General features: G+C 42.9%; 1 protein-coding gene across 15 annotated transcripts in view; it reads right to left on the reverse strand.

Moving 5' to 3' along the window:
- Positions 1-239: 239 nt before the first annotated feature.
- caska (calcium/calmodulin-dependent serine protein kinase a) overlaps positions 240-15182 on the reverse strand; it is a 262378-nt gene continuing 247435 nt past the window's right edge. For all 15 annotated transcript variants that reach the window (XM_051707922.1, XM_051707920.1, XM_051707921.1 and 12 more), the window contains 5 exons: positions 6369-6449; positions 6194-6274; positions 5918-6120; positions 2981-3064; positions 240-1523 (listed from right to left, as the gene is read on the reverse strand). In XM_051707922.1, coding sequence (XP_051563882.1) covers positions 1347-1523; positions 2981-3064; positions 5918-6120; positions 6194-6274; positions 6369-6449 — 626 coding nt within the window. In that variant the 3' untranslated portion in view covers positions 240-1346. The remainder of the gene's footprint in view (positions 1524-2980; positions 3065-5917; positions 6121-6193; positions 6275-6368; positions 6450-15182) is intronic.

The raw sequence follows: 15182 nt of genomic DNA on the forward strand, positions 1-15182 counted from the left end.
TTGCTAACTCACACAGAGGGGAAAAGCAAAAGAGCAGGATGACACAACACAGAGCAGAGGACACGGAGTTCTTCACCACATAAAAAAAAAAAACAAAGAAAAAAAAAAAAAATATATATATATATATAAAAAACAAGCTCATACTGAAGAGCTGCTTTGTCATCAGCAGAGGAATTTACACCAGGCAGTTTGAGTAAACGTTTTGTCATTTACAGAATGATTCAGATGAACAGACCGTGTAGTCTTTTGCCACGCAGTTCATGGCTGCACCTCTTTATCAAACAACTGCACAGAATAAAAAAGGTTTTCAATTTGATTTGGCTCAATTAAAACATGAATACTCTCAAATTATACATTTCTGAAATGGTGGAACAGTTTTTTTGTATTAATTTTCATCCCTACCCTCTTAAATTTTACAAAAAAATAAAATAAAAATTAAGACACTTTACACGTTACTACATGATTGGTAAAAATACATTTGTTTACAAAGTTGCCAAAATGCAAGAGATGTGCATAGGTCTTTTCTTTGTAGATTTTTTTTTGTCACTAGCTCCACTTGAATGTTTGAATGTGTTTTGTCCAGAAGAATGGAATGTTTTCTGCTGTGGGTGACAGTTTGAACACAGCTAACACTGACAGAATGGAAGCTTGTGAATGTTCACATGCATGAGATTTCATTTAAATCTCTAAAACATTTATGCAGGTCTTTAGAGAGACAGTATCCATGTGTAAAGAAGGATGGATTGGGGAAAACAACAAACCGCCCAAAAAAGTTGTTTTAAAATGAAAGCTAAATAACTGGTAACTCTGGACTGTATAAAGCTGATGGGGTCTGCTGCACGGATAATGTGGGGATTACGTTTGATGGCCGAGTTAATGGAAGGGTTGGACAGATAAAAGTGATGAGGATTCCGGTGTAGTAATACTGCACTTTTGCTTCGATATGAACATACAAAAATGATTTTTATGTATATTAAAAAAAATATTTTAACACAACAGAAAAACAATCAGGACACTACATCATAATGCGGCATGGAGGGTACTGTCTCTTTAAAACAAATGTCTACAAAATGTTGCCTCCTATCTATACAGACATAACAATATTTAGTAATTCATTTTATTGATCTTTTTTATTGATACATCACTAGGTGGTCTAGGTAGTCCATGAGGGGCCAAAACTGGGCTCACTGCAGGGCTTGTACATCCATGTAGTTGAATGTCAGAGGTGGATTTCGCCCCAGTTTAAACAAGGGAAAGTTTAGAAGTTTTTTGAGATGCATTGCAAAGTGTGTGGTTTTGACGGGCGTAAAGTTACAGGGTTGAAGGGCACACATTGGATTGCTGTTTTAATAGACCCAGGACACTGGCACCCACTGGGTGGTGGTGCAAACCAGGTCTATGGCCTCTTCAAGGAGCCGAATAGTCTCATCAATCTCATTATTGATGATGGTTTGGTCAAAATAGTGTGCATATGTCTTCTGAAGGATCTCAGACTCTTTCTGCAGCCTCTGTAATGACTCATCCTGCAGAATAAAAGAAAAAGAATGAGCAAGACAGCAGACAAGAGGTAAATAGGGATGAAAGGAAGGTACAGGAACTAGGAGACATTTTGAAAGATTGATGAACGATAATGGACAGATACTGACCATGTGCCCATACAAATGTTTATCATAATATGAGGACATCTGATATAAAATGGCCCCGAAAAATATTTGGACAACTGTGTACATTTAAAATGACTTTTATTAAATTAGACACAAAATATCAATTAACTTGTATGAAGCCAGTTCCCCTCAAGTTCACACAGGTGTCCTGGCAGAGTAACCAATGGTGTAGTTGATCACATTAACAACAGACAGGTTCCACTAAGTTTGACAACCAGAAAGTGTCCAAAATCTTTTGTCTTAGTTTTGAACAATATTTCTATTGTTTTATGATTTGAAACCTAACCAACATTATTGTATGAAAAATGTTTTGCTTGAAAAGTGTGTATGTGCTATCGTTCTTTAAAATAAATGCTACTTGGTTTGATATTTTGTTATATAATGCTTAAGATATTCATGCATTTTCGAATCCAGGGCGTGCTGAGTGACTCCAGTCAGGCTTCCTAAGCAACCAATTAACATGGTTGCTAGGGTGGGTAGAGTCACACTGGGTTAACCTCCTCGTGGTCGCTATAATGTGGTTCTTGCTCTTGGTGGGGCGCGTGGTGAGTTGTGCATGGATGAGAGTAGCGTGAAGCCTCCACATGCGCTAGGTCTCCGTGGTAACATGCTCAACAAGCCATGTGATAAGATGCGCGGATTGACTGTCTCAGATGTGGAGGCGACTGAGATTCGTCCTCCGCCACCCAGATTGAGGTGAGTCACTACGCCACCACGAGGACCTAGGGCGCATTGGGAATTGGGCATGCCAAATTGGGGAGAAAATCCAAAAAAAAAAAAAAAAGATTTTCATGCATTTTTAAGAATGGCTAAAGAGTCCAAATAATTTTTAGGGCCACTGTATTATCCAAAAGTTAAGCGCTGCTATAAACAGCTAGTTGTGGGAGAGTTAGGGAGGCTGGTACTAGATTATATAAAGAAATTATAGGTAATCTTCAGAAAAATGTCTGGGATGTGAATCATAGTTTTCTCAAAAGTCTTGAAAATCCATCTGTCTAATTGACCTTAGTTATAAAGGTCATGGATGGAATGGAACATCATTGAGTAAAGATTATTGGGCACTAGAACCAAGCTGACTTCCTGTCATACTCACAGGCAGCTTCCTGCACCATCTGGGAAGCTGAGTGCGATGTAGGGAAAGGTAGTAGAAATTAAAACATAAGCCAAAACAAAAGGTGCATGCAAAAAGATTTAACTGAAGAAGGCAAAGCTGTTAGGTGGGGTTATAAAACTGAAGTTAAACATTCTACAAAGGGTTAACAATGGTTTTATCTCTTGAGAAGGGTGTGTGTGTGTGTATTGCATCATTGCATCACCTCATTCATGCCAGGGGTGATGGTTGGTGCAGCAATAAAAACCACATAGGGAGCAAATTCAGATGTCCGTAACACCTTCAGTGCCTGAAAACAATGAAGCACAAGACACAATCACTTAAAATTAACACTTTCTAGAAGTTTAAAGAACTTGTATTACATGCCAATTAGCTTTGAAGTCACCTATATGCTAGTGTACTCCTAAAAGATTTCACTTTTAACAGATATACGTCTTTTTATTCCAGGAAAATGGACCAAAAATATTGATGACTCATCTTGCATTAAACAGATTTTCTCCAAACTAATGCTTTCTAGAATGAGAATGTCCCTCCACCTGCAACCGAATGGCAAATAATTATTCATGGCTGTGATATAAACTAAAGGCTATTGCCTATTTTAAAAAAAGGGGTGAGCCCTTCAGTATGTCCCGCCCAAACTTCCAGTGTCAATAGAAAATACTTCAACATAAGAGAGAGAATTGCTTGCGATTTCACAGGGTCTGTAATGTTCAACCATCTTCTCCAATTAACCCTTTAAGATATGAAGGTGTTTTTAAAGATTTCCTGTTTCAGAGGCATGCCCCCAAAAAACAAATGTTTGGTATCATTTTAAAGAAAACATCAAATTTTTTAATAATATAGATTATGATAAATTACGAGACTCTCAGCCTAAGAAACAGTTGAAAAAATAAAATAAAAAAATAAATAAAAAAATCACAAAAACAAAATTGAGCCAAAAGTGAACTTTTTTTTCTTATTTTTATGATTTGACATTATATATCTCAGGTTGTAAATAAGGCAGCTTAGAAAAACTGCTTTTGTTCCCAATCAACTTGTGTTGACATGACAAAGCAAAATAGCATTACAAAAATAATATATCCAAGTGTCCAAAAGCCTCTCCAAACAAATGAAACATATTCATTGTACATAAGAACTAATTACACATGCAAATACAGCAATGACTAAAGGTATGCTCTCTCTCCAAAGCATGCAGGCATGAGTAACGAGATCTCATTCAGTTCCATTCTGTGTCATTTGAGCCATCATTGAGTCTGTATCATATACTTGATGTGATCTTCTGGTGGCCATGTGTAATTAGAGTGAACAATCCTCTCTGCCCATATTTGGATGACTTCCACCTCTGGTTGCAGCGATCTGGGCCCGTATTCACAAAAATTCTTAAGGCTAAAAGTTGCTCCTAACGTGGAAATTTAGGAGCAACTCAAAAATTAGGGACTCCTAATTTTAGGACTCGTAAAGTTTTCATCTAAGAGTAATTCATTAAGCATTTTAATGCTAAAAGTAGCTCCTAAACCCATGACAGTTACTCACAAATGATCAGAAGCATGACTGCTGTCGTCAATCCACCATTAAAAACAATATATTAGAATATTATAATGACATTGACTGTTTAAAAAGGAATCTCCTGAATCACAACTGAGTCTATGTATATTAATGATATAATATTATAAATATTATGTTGACATTGACCTTTAAAAAAGGTATCCCCTGAATCTCGAGGGTGTTTTCATTATTGTAAACTTAGTTAGAGATGCAATTACCTCTCCCACAAACTGAAACAACCCAATTACACCAGAGATAAAGGTTTTGACAACTCTGCGCTCCCTGGACGCATCTAAATAAAACTGTGTAGTGCGGATGAATTGGGAATTTCTGTTATTCGTCAGCAGAATAATCTATGAAACTATATCTGCACTCTCCAGACCGCATATCATCCAACAATTCATAGCATATTTTTTCCTATGGATCCACGCTCGCTGCAGAGAAAAAAGGGGGCATTCACGGAGAATCACGGCAATCGCGGGCGGTGATTGGATGCTGTTGATGGGATGCACGCTCGTTTAATTACAGGATGAAGAAATGATCATCAACCGAAAATCTATCAACCAAATCTATCGTATGCATTTATAAATTATATATAAATATATATATATATATATATATATATATATATATATATATATATATATATATATATATATATATATATGTATATCGCTGTCTGTCTTACCTGACAAATAGCTGTTCCCTGTTTACCAATCACTGAGGGTGATTTAAAAGAGCGCACTAATAAAACGTGACATCATCCATAGCAACAAGGTCAACTCCACCTTACACTTATCTTAAGATTTCCTTACTAAAACTTGCTCTTAGCAGTTTTGTGAATGGGTTTTTAGCAAAAACTCCTAGCTAGGAACTCTTTGGAGAACTCCTAGTGGTAAGATAAAAATCTTTGTGACTACAGGCCCTGAATCCTAATATGATTGGTTTAGCGTTCCATGATGCTGGACAACGTACAACATAATTTCCGATTAAATCATCTGATCCAGGAAAGCTAACATGGTTTTTACAAGATAGCACATTATGTGCCGTGTGCACAGCATGCTTCGTGTGGACTATCTAATGATCTATGCATCCAATTACGTCTCATTTTAATGGGAATCCCCTCCTATAAGTGGTATATAATATTTTATGTATTGTTTATTTTTCGTGAAGTTATAAGTGAAGACGCGGCTTATAAGCAACACGTTTACATGTAACATGTCAAAGAAATGTACTTGGCTATTACTCGCTACATTTTTGTCTGTAAAACAAATATGCAGGTTGAATTCTACTTTTTGAGAGCATTCCAACGACTTACAGTATGACACATGGCTATTTGATCAGTCTGATGTTTTTACAGATTACAATAATATGTAGTGCAAAATTATTAATAAATTATCAAAACAGAACACTTCTGATTTGTCTGCAAATTTCAGAGCACTTGTTCAGTTTTGGTCAAAATGCCTACCTGCATTGTGTTAGTCAAGACTGTAGTTATTAATATTTTGATAATTAGGTTTTTCTCGGCAGCCTACCAAGCTTAAAGGATTAATGAATAACAAGTGCAGTTAAAGCAGACCCTGCATAAAACATTCACCTGTGGCTCTACATCCAATATGGCTACGAGTCCCTGCTCATGGATCTTGCGTATCGTCTCCAAGCGTGTGCCGTACATTGCATCCTCGTGGCTGCCGTACTCCAGGTAATCATTGTTAGAGATGTCCTGCATCATTTGGTCGTGGGATACAAAGAAATAATTCTTGCCATTCTCTTCGTCTTTCTTTGGAGGTCTGGTCGTGTCTTTTGGGGCAGAATTTTGACATCAGTATTCGTTGTCAATTCATTTAACAAGAGTTGCAGTGTGCAGTCTTACGTGGAATGGGGTAAGCGAATCTGTCTGGGTGTTTGGTGATGAGTGTGTTCTTGATGTGTCTTCTGCCAACGCCATGGGCACCTGCCAGTTGACAACAACAACAAACATAAGCGCCATGCTTTGTGCCATCTAACAAAAGTACAGTGTAGAATTAAACCCAGAGGTGCATACACACCTAGTAACACTAATGTTTTCCTCTTAAATGCAGGCAACTTCACTACTTCCTCATATGTGATGAGATCTAGTTGATCAAACACTAGAAGAAACAGAAAATTGGTATTTAAAGAGGGGAGGGATTTATTTTAAATGTTATTACAATTGTTAGACTTCAACAGATCAATTGTATCAAACATGGTTAAATATCTGGAATCTTCTATATGAAAAGGAGGATATTTTGGCTAATTCTGTAGTGCAGGTGTTTTGGCTGCTTATGTAATGGTACAGGCCTGGTGGGGTTTTGATACTGCGACTGAGTGAAATTCAGTCTCCACTGTACCAAAGTGGCTTCATCTATCAGTGTGTTCAAATGCAGCACAGGGACTGAGCTGAACACGTTGCAGCAGCTCACACTCAGCAAAAGATCCGAACTGGGAAACTTGGCATGTTGGGCCATAGGAATGAGGGGGGAGACGGTGAGTTGACTTGGCTGTGGGAAACGTGAGCCATCTGTGTCGCTTCCACGTGAAATCTGATCCCAGCACTCATCTCTCCCTCTCTGAATAGATGCCTTAAATGATTCATTTCCCTCTTTCACATGACCTTGAGTATGCAGCTCTATTAATGTAGGATGCTTAATGGATTCACACACAGAGAAACCTCATGTTGTGCTATGGATCAGTGAATATAAATGCGTAAGGATCACAAGGTTGAAGGAATACAGACTATAAAAATCTAAAAAATACACAATAAACACAATAAATTAATGAAGGTAAGCCATTAATACTACACAAACATTTAAACACACACAATGGAAAAAGCTCTGTTCTGTGTTGATTCCATAACAGAAAACGTTGTGGTTAGTGGTGTAACCTCCGTTCCCTGATGGAGGGAACGAGACGTTGGTGTCGATGTAGTGACACTAGGGGTCACACTTGGGAGCCCGAGACACCTCTGGTCTTTGATAAAAGGCCAATGAAAATTGGCGAGTGGTATTTGCATGCCACTCCCCCGGACATAAGGGTATAAAAGGAGCTGGTATGCAACCACTCATTCAGGTTTTACGCTGAGGAGCCGATATAAGGTCCGGCCATTTCAGCGGGTAGTTCAGCGTTGTGGCAGGAGGGACCAACGTCTCGTTCCCTCCATCAGGGAACACCAGTAACCACGACGTTCCCTATCTGTCACTCACTCGACGTTGGTATCGATGTAGTGACACTAGGGGTCCCTATACAAAACACCACAAGGCTGAACGGTGTTACGTGAACTGGCGGTGTGTGGTGGGCAGACTTGCTGTGTGCCTCATAGCCAGCACACCAGGTCGACACGTAACCTCCCCCAACACAGTTATGAGTGTCGAATGGCCCTTTTTGGGGACAAGTCGACTACCCAAATATAAAGACAGGCTTAACCCAGTCGTGGCCTCTTTTCCCCTTCTCTTTTTCCACTCCCTAAAAAAGAAGGGGGATTATCCGACTGGGCCGCCAGGTCTAGTCAGGGGGTGTCCCTCCCAAGAGGAGGACACCGCGGAGACCACACCTCGCCCGAAGAGAGGGGGGGATATTTTTAAGTGGAAAAATACGTCACATGGTCTTTCCAACCATGTGGAGAGCCTTCAAGGTAGATCCTGCCCAATGGGGGGAGGAGTTACTACAAACATGGAGACTGGGGCAGAGGGGCTCTGCCCAAGGAAGACGCAGTTTGCCAGTAGGGAAACGAACTAGCGGAAGATATAGATTGCATGGGTTTAGCCTTACAGGGAACCACCACATGCGGAACACCTACCCCAGAACAGGGCTCTTAGTTAGTGCGTGTACTGGGCCGGCAGTGAGTCTCTCCGAACACTCGACTGCCACAGGGCTCGGAGGAAGTCAACCAGGGAACAAATTTTTTGAACACTACTGGGAATTAATGTCGCACGTCTTCAGCTCAAAAGGAGGTGGAAGGCGCTATGTGCAAGTGATACACCCGGCCGGATATCCCGGGCTTATCCGCTTGTGTTGCATGCCACTACCTGGGATGAAACCGGTTCCACCTGGAGGTTGTAGAACCTTGCAAAGGTGTTGGGTGTTGCCCAGCCTGCTGCTCTGCAAATGTCTGTTAGAGAGGCACCTCTGGCCAGGGCCCAAGAAGCCGCTACACCACGGGTAGAATGGGCTCGTAGCTCTACCGGGGGCGGCATGTTTTGGGCGAGATATGCCATGGTTATGGTGTCAACAAACCAGTGGGCGATCCTCTGCTTGGAGACAGCGCTTCCTTTCCGCTGTGCACCAAAGCAGACAAAGAGCTGCTCAGAGACTCTAAAGCTCTGCGTGTGATTCAAATAGATGCATAAAGCGCGCACCGGACACAGCAACGACAGGGCTTGGTCTGCCTCCTCCTGGGGCAGCGCTTGCAGGTTCACCACATGGTCCCTAAAAGGAGTGGTGGGAACCTTGGGCACATAGCCCGGTCGGGGTCTCAGGATCACGTGAGAATAGCCCGGACCGAACTCCAGGCACGTTTCGCTGACAGAGAACGCTTGCAGGTCACCTACCCTCTTGATGGAAGTGAGCGCAGTCAGGAGGGCAGTCTTCAAGGAGAGTGCCTTAAGCTCGGCTGACTGCAAAGGCTCAAAGGGGGCTCTCTGTAGACCCTGAAGAACTATGGAGAGATCCCTTGAGGGAACGAGGGGCGGTCTGGAGAGATTCAGCCTCCTGGCGCCTCTTAGGAAGCTGATGATCAGGTCATGCTTCCCTAAGGACTTACCGTCAACTGCGTCGTAGTGTGCTGCTATGGCAGCAACGTACACCTTCAAGGTTGAAGGGGACAGCCTCCCTTCCAGCCTCTCCTGCAGGAAGGAAAGCACTGATCCGACTGCGCATCTCTGGGGGTCTTCGTGTCGAGAAGAACACCACTTAGCAAATAGAAGCCACTTAAAGGCATATAGGCACCTCGTAGAGGGGGCCCTAGCCTGAGTGATCGTGTCTACCACCGCGGGTGGTAGGCCACTTAGGTCTTCCGCCACTTAAGGTGCCCCGTCCCTGAGAAAGAAGGTCCTTCCTCAGGGGAATTTGCCAGGGGGGAGCTGTCGCGAGGAGCGTGAGGTCCGAGAACCACGTCTGGGTGGGCCAGTAGGGTGCTACCAGGATGATCTGCTCCTCGTCCTCCCTGACCTTGCACAGGGTCTGTGCAAGCAGGCTCACTGGGGGAAAAGCATATTTGCGAATGCCAGGGGGCCAGCTGTGTGCCAGCGCGTCTATGCCAAGGGGAGCCTCGGTGAGGGCGTACCAGAGCGGGCAGTGGGAGGATTCTTGGGAGGCGAACAGGTCCACCTGTGCCCGACCGAATCGACTCCAAATCAGCTGGACCACCTGAGGGTGGAGTCTCCACTCTCCCCTGAGGGAAACCTGCCGTGACAGCGCGTCCGCTGTAGTGTTGAGGTTGCCCGGGATGTGAGTGGCCCGCAGCGACTTGAGGTGCTGCCGACTCCGGAGGAGGAGACGGCGGACGAGTTGTGACATACAGCGAGAGAACTGCTGGGCAAAGTCCTCAACGGTGTCGCCGAATAGGCCCGCCTGGGAAGTGGGGGCAGCAAGGAACCGTGTCTTGTCGGCCTCCCCATCTCGACCAGGTTCAACCACAGGTGGCGCTCCTGGACCACTAGTGTGGCCATCGTCCGCCCGAGAGACCGCGCCGTGACCTTCGTCGCCCAGCGCCTTGGCTTGGTGGACCTGCAGGAGAGCCATGGCGTGCAGGGCAGAGGCAGCTTGTCAAGCAGCGCTGTAGGCCTTAGCCGTCAGAGACGACGTGAGCCTACAGGGCTTGGACGGGAGCTTAGGGCGTCCACACCAGGTGGCGGTGCTCTGCGGGCATAAGTGCACCACGAGCGCCTTATCCACCGGGGGAATCGCCGTATAGCCCCTGGCCACCCTGCCATCGAGGGTAGTGAGAGCGGGGGAACTGCGGAGTCAGGGTCGGGCAGTAAAAGGTGCCTCCCACGACTTCGTCAACTCCTCATGCACCTCCGGGAAGAATGGCACTGGAGCAGGGCGCAGCTGTATTGAGCGGCGCCGTGAGCCCAGAAACCAATCATCAAGCCGCGAGGGTTCAGGGGAGAGCGGAGGGTTCCACTCTAGCCCGACGCTCGCGGCCGCCCGGGAAAGCATGTCCGTCATTTCAGCATCAGCCTGTGACTGTGCGACCGTCCCCGAAGGGGGAAGCCCAGCTGAGGCTTCTGCGTCCAACTGGACAAGCCCGCTCTCCGATGCTGCGCTCGAGAGCTCATCATCTTCTCGGGCCCCGAACAAGAAGCCAGACTCGCCGTGCAACGAGCTGGCAAACTCATCCGGAAGCCCGATTGGGGCAGACGAGCGTGCTGGGGAATGGGAGGTCCGCGGGGGGATATCCGGCGGAGGCGATCCCATCGAGGTCCCCAAATTGCCCCAGTGCTAGCCGCGCTGACCTCATACCCGTAGGTAGGAGGACCGAGGCGGGGAGCTGCTGGGGTGGCTTGCTTTCTTATGAAAGCAAGCCGCGACTGCAACGTTGCCATGGTCATGTTCTTGCAGTGAGAACATGAACCATTCATAAACGCTGCCTCCATATGGGTCGTGCCCAGACACGAAAGACAGCGATCATGACCATCCAAAGTTGAGAGAAAACGACCGCAACCAGGAATAACACACGATCGGAAAGGCATCTTTAGAAAAACGCATCTTTAAAAAGACGTTCCGTGTGTGCGCTCTTTTAGAGAAATATACTCTTTTAGAGGGGAAAAACGCTCTTTCAGAAGATATACTCTCTAGTTTTTCTGCCGAAGCGCCCAGGGGCGTTCTCTGCAGTGCACCAGTGCAGAGGAGGGAGAAGCCGCTGAAATGCGCCATCAGATCCAGCAGAGGTGAATGAACAGTGCTATTCAGCTCAATGAGCATGACCGTTCGGCTCCGAAGAGAAAATCTGAATGAGTGGTTGCATACCAGCTCCTTTTATACCCGTGTGTCCGGGGGAGTGGCATGCAAATACCACTTGCCAATTTTCATTGGCCTTTTATCAAAGACCAGAGGTGTCTCTGGCTCCCAAGAGTGACCCCTAGTGTTACTACATCGACAACAACGTCGAGTGAGTGACAGATAGGGAAATTGAGGTTGCTAAAAAAGTAGAGGTGGAATAATAATAATAATAAAAATAAAGTATTGCTATATTTTACCTCACTATAATGTATTGATAATATAACACCAAAAATCAATATTTTTAGTTTCATTTTTCACATTAACATTTTTGGCAAAAAAGAGATGTTTATGTGTGCAAGACGACAACGAAACAAACTGTGGTATTAGGTCAAAGAATGCTCTCTCCATTTAACCAAAATGCAAACTCAGAATAAGCTAAGAATATAAGTCTAAACCCAAATTCTTTGAAAGGATGTCTGTACTGCAAGGCTTTATGAGTAATGCTAAACATGCTGGCACTAAGATACGAAACTATTCCCTAGTGTTTTTTTCATATGCTCTACGCAAAGCAGGAAGCTCGGTACTTGTTTCACAGAGCAGCAAAGTCCCTTGAAGATGAATGAGAAGCAAGTTAGTAAAGAATCGCAATATAATCGCAATTTTGAGACGCGATACACTAATCAAAACAAATTGCAAAACTGCCGTATTACAACCCAGATATCTATATAATATTGTATCACAGGTCCCTGCTGGGTATAGAGTTAATAAAATCACCACAGCAAAGGCGTTGACTGAGACAGACAGAGAGAGAGAGAGAAACTGAAGCAGTAGCTGTATGTCATACAGAGTTACTTACATGCACAGCGCCATTGGTAGATAGACAGCATGTAAAATGGACAGGGGAGGGGGATCATTAAGTTATGGCTCAGATAACAGAACATAAGTAAACACAGAGAACAACAAGCAGCACGCTCAAAGCTCTAATTCTGGAAGCACAGAGACATAACAGAGATCATCCAGTGGCCATCCGTGAGCTCTGGGTACTCTGGATGGTGTTTCAGAGCATGAGAGTGAAGCTGGGGCTCTCAACAATAGAACATGCCTATGACATTCACAGCAATGCACTTGCTAATTAAGGCTGAAACCTGAAAGCTGCAATAAAATTGTGGAATTAAGATGTTTTTGTGATAATCTGGTAAGGATTATAATTAGCATTCACAGTATGAGTAATTTAAATAAAAGTAAAAGAATATATCATAATATACTGTAGTTATTTGCTGGAAATGTAAAAAAAAAAAAAAAAAAAAACTTAAATATATTAAATAACCATGTGATAACATCTATTTTTGAAAAATCCAGGGCGTTAAGTACCATACAAATCACAGGTAATTCTTTTCATTTGATAACTTTCTCTTTTTATTTGGAACCATTAATAACAGTTTCTTTCTTGTTTTGACTTGTTTGGGACATGCAGCAATTTTCAAATTACTCCATGTTTCTTCATCATTCTTGCATGCAAATATATCTACTGCGGTATACACAATATAGCAAAATCTCTAGCGTCTGACACTGTTCTACCACTACACGGTATACCTAATTCCTCCCAGCACTGCATATTGCATGTGCTTGCTATGGTATTCTGGGGGGTTGCTAGCTGGACTGAGTAAAAAATAAAAAACACACCTCCAAGTCTCTATGATATTCTGGTCCCTAGATGTGGCTCAAGTCTCTCCTTGAGTGTAAATATAAATCAGGTCACTTAGAAAAATTGTACACCTCTCCTCTTTAAGCCACACGATTTACGGTATCATTCATGGCTGTAGCAAAGTTATGAGTGAAAGTTTACAACTTAAAGTTAGGGGTTTAACAATCCTAGACCCTATGTATGAACAATCGTAATAATGATGCTTGCTATAGTAATAGAAAATTCTATGATTTTTACCAAAAAATTAAAAGTTGTTTTGGACTGAAATGACTAGAATGCAACAGAGCAAGGGTGGGGCTTTATAGGACATCAAAACTATATTGGGCTAAGCCACAACTGATCCCTTTCTGAGAAAAGCACTTCCTGGCTTGTCGATATGCACATGCCAGTAAATAGAGGTCTATACTCTTTACAAGCCTGTTGCTGCAAAATAAACTCTGCGTTTTTTGTCTTGGGTCTCCAAAGTCTGGACCTTCAGTGGATGAAATTCTCCTTGTGAAGGACAACCCCTTCCCAACTGCTTCCCATTTGAAAATCCCCAACTATTTGCTTCCCATTTCCCTTCCTCAGCAGAGCTGAAGCTGAGCATTAGAGCTCATCTGGAAAAAACCCAAAGCTCCAACCTCTTACACCCCCTCCCCCCCAATAAAACGAAAACAAAACTGTTTGACAAGACTAGAGGAATTTGTAAAAAGACCTGAAAAGAGGATGTACTACCCTAAAAAGTCCCATTGCCTGCCTCTCTGGCTAAGTGAGCTCAAATCAGACTCACTAAAGTGGGGCACTAGGCTCAGGAGGGATTACGTCTGATCTGCTTTCCCTGCCATAATTGGCTAAGGGGGCCATGCTCGCCACAGCCTATTTGATGAACTAAGTGATTGGGTGCTCAGTTCAGAGAACACTGCAAGTCCATTTGCTCAGATCGAATTAGATATGTGGTTAGCCCTTTTTAGGCCAGAAACATACTCTATGCAAGTATGCAAATGCATGGCAAACACATTGTAAGTCTGCAGTCCCCTTGTACAGTCCCCTTAGCACTTAATGTGCCCTCTAGCATAACTGTGGTGGTAACAAACTACAGCACTTAAGTGGGTGATTGAGTTAACTTGAGATGTTTGTGCTATTAAACCAGATGTGTTATTATTCAGGTAGACAGTTATAAAGATGTGAACAGATTAGCATAGTTTGACTAACTTGCTGAGCAAGATTCTCCTCCATAACAGTAGTAGTAGTAGTAGTAGTAGTGAGACACTTGACTGTAGAAGAAGATAGTTAGCCTCATGCTACCCCGCGTACACATGTGTGGATGTTGTATTTTGGCTTCGCTATAAGCAACACATAATTTAAATTAATTTAAACCTACTGATCAGTTCTGACAGTTCAGAAGTAATGAGTTAAACTTTTGATGCACCGAGTCATGTGACAAAACAATATGGCGGCAATCACAGCGGAGTTTGTCTTTGGAAGAAACAGCAACAAAACTACATCTGGTAAGAAACCTAATTAAGTTTTTACATTGAAACCTGTTTAAGTCAAATGATTAGAGTCTCTAATTTCATCCAATATGCCATTTTTATAGGATGCAGATGATGTTTGAACCAATCAACATGTTTGGCAGACATGGGACAATGGTAATCAGTACAAAGATTCAGAATTCATCATGTATAATTTTATTTTAACATTGTTGGCAGTGATTGGATGATGTTGGCCTTTACTTTGAATCAGAATTATTATGCTAATATCTGATGTAATGTCTGCAACGTCTCAAAAACATGAATAACCAACACTCATGGAAACAATAAAACATTTGATTAAAAAAATTTGACTTTCTATAGCTTGGTATTATTTAAAATTCCACAACTTAGTCCCGCTGTCCACATACAGTATGTTGACATACATTTTTAGAAAAACGATTTGGCCTAGAATGGTTTTTTGCATGTTTATTACGTGCTACTAGTTACAAATCAAAAAGGGCAATGGAAAATGCAGCAGTCACACTCGGGTCACAGGAGGATAATGCTAGTGCCCACAATAACACCACCTGCAGCAACACTGAGAATGCAACACATAATTGCGTTGCATAATGGTTTGTTTCAACATATTCCGCAATGATGCATGAAATCCAAGGGTTTGCATTCACATACTTGCATGGAGTACATTTCTGGCCTTATGGGTGGTGTCTACAGTGTGAGCTAAC

Source organism: Myxocyprinus asiaticus, chromosome 10 (assembly GCF_019703515.2).
Source record: "Myxocyprinus asiaticus isolate MX2 ecotype Aquarium Trade chromosome 10, UBuf_Myxa_2, whole genome shotgun sequence".
Taxonomy (NCBI): domain Eukaryota; kingdom Metazoa; phylum Chordata; class Actinopteri; order Cypriniformes; family Catostomidae; genus Myxocyprinus; species Myxocyprinus asiaticus.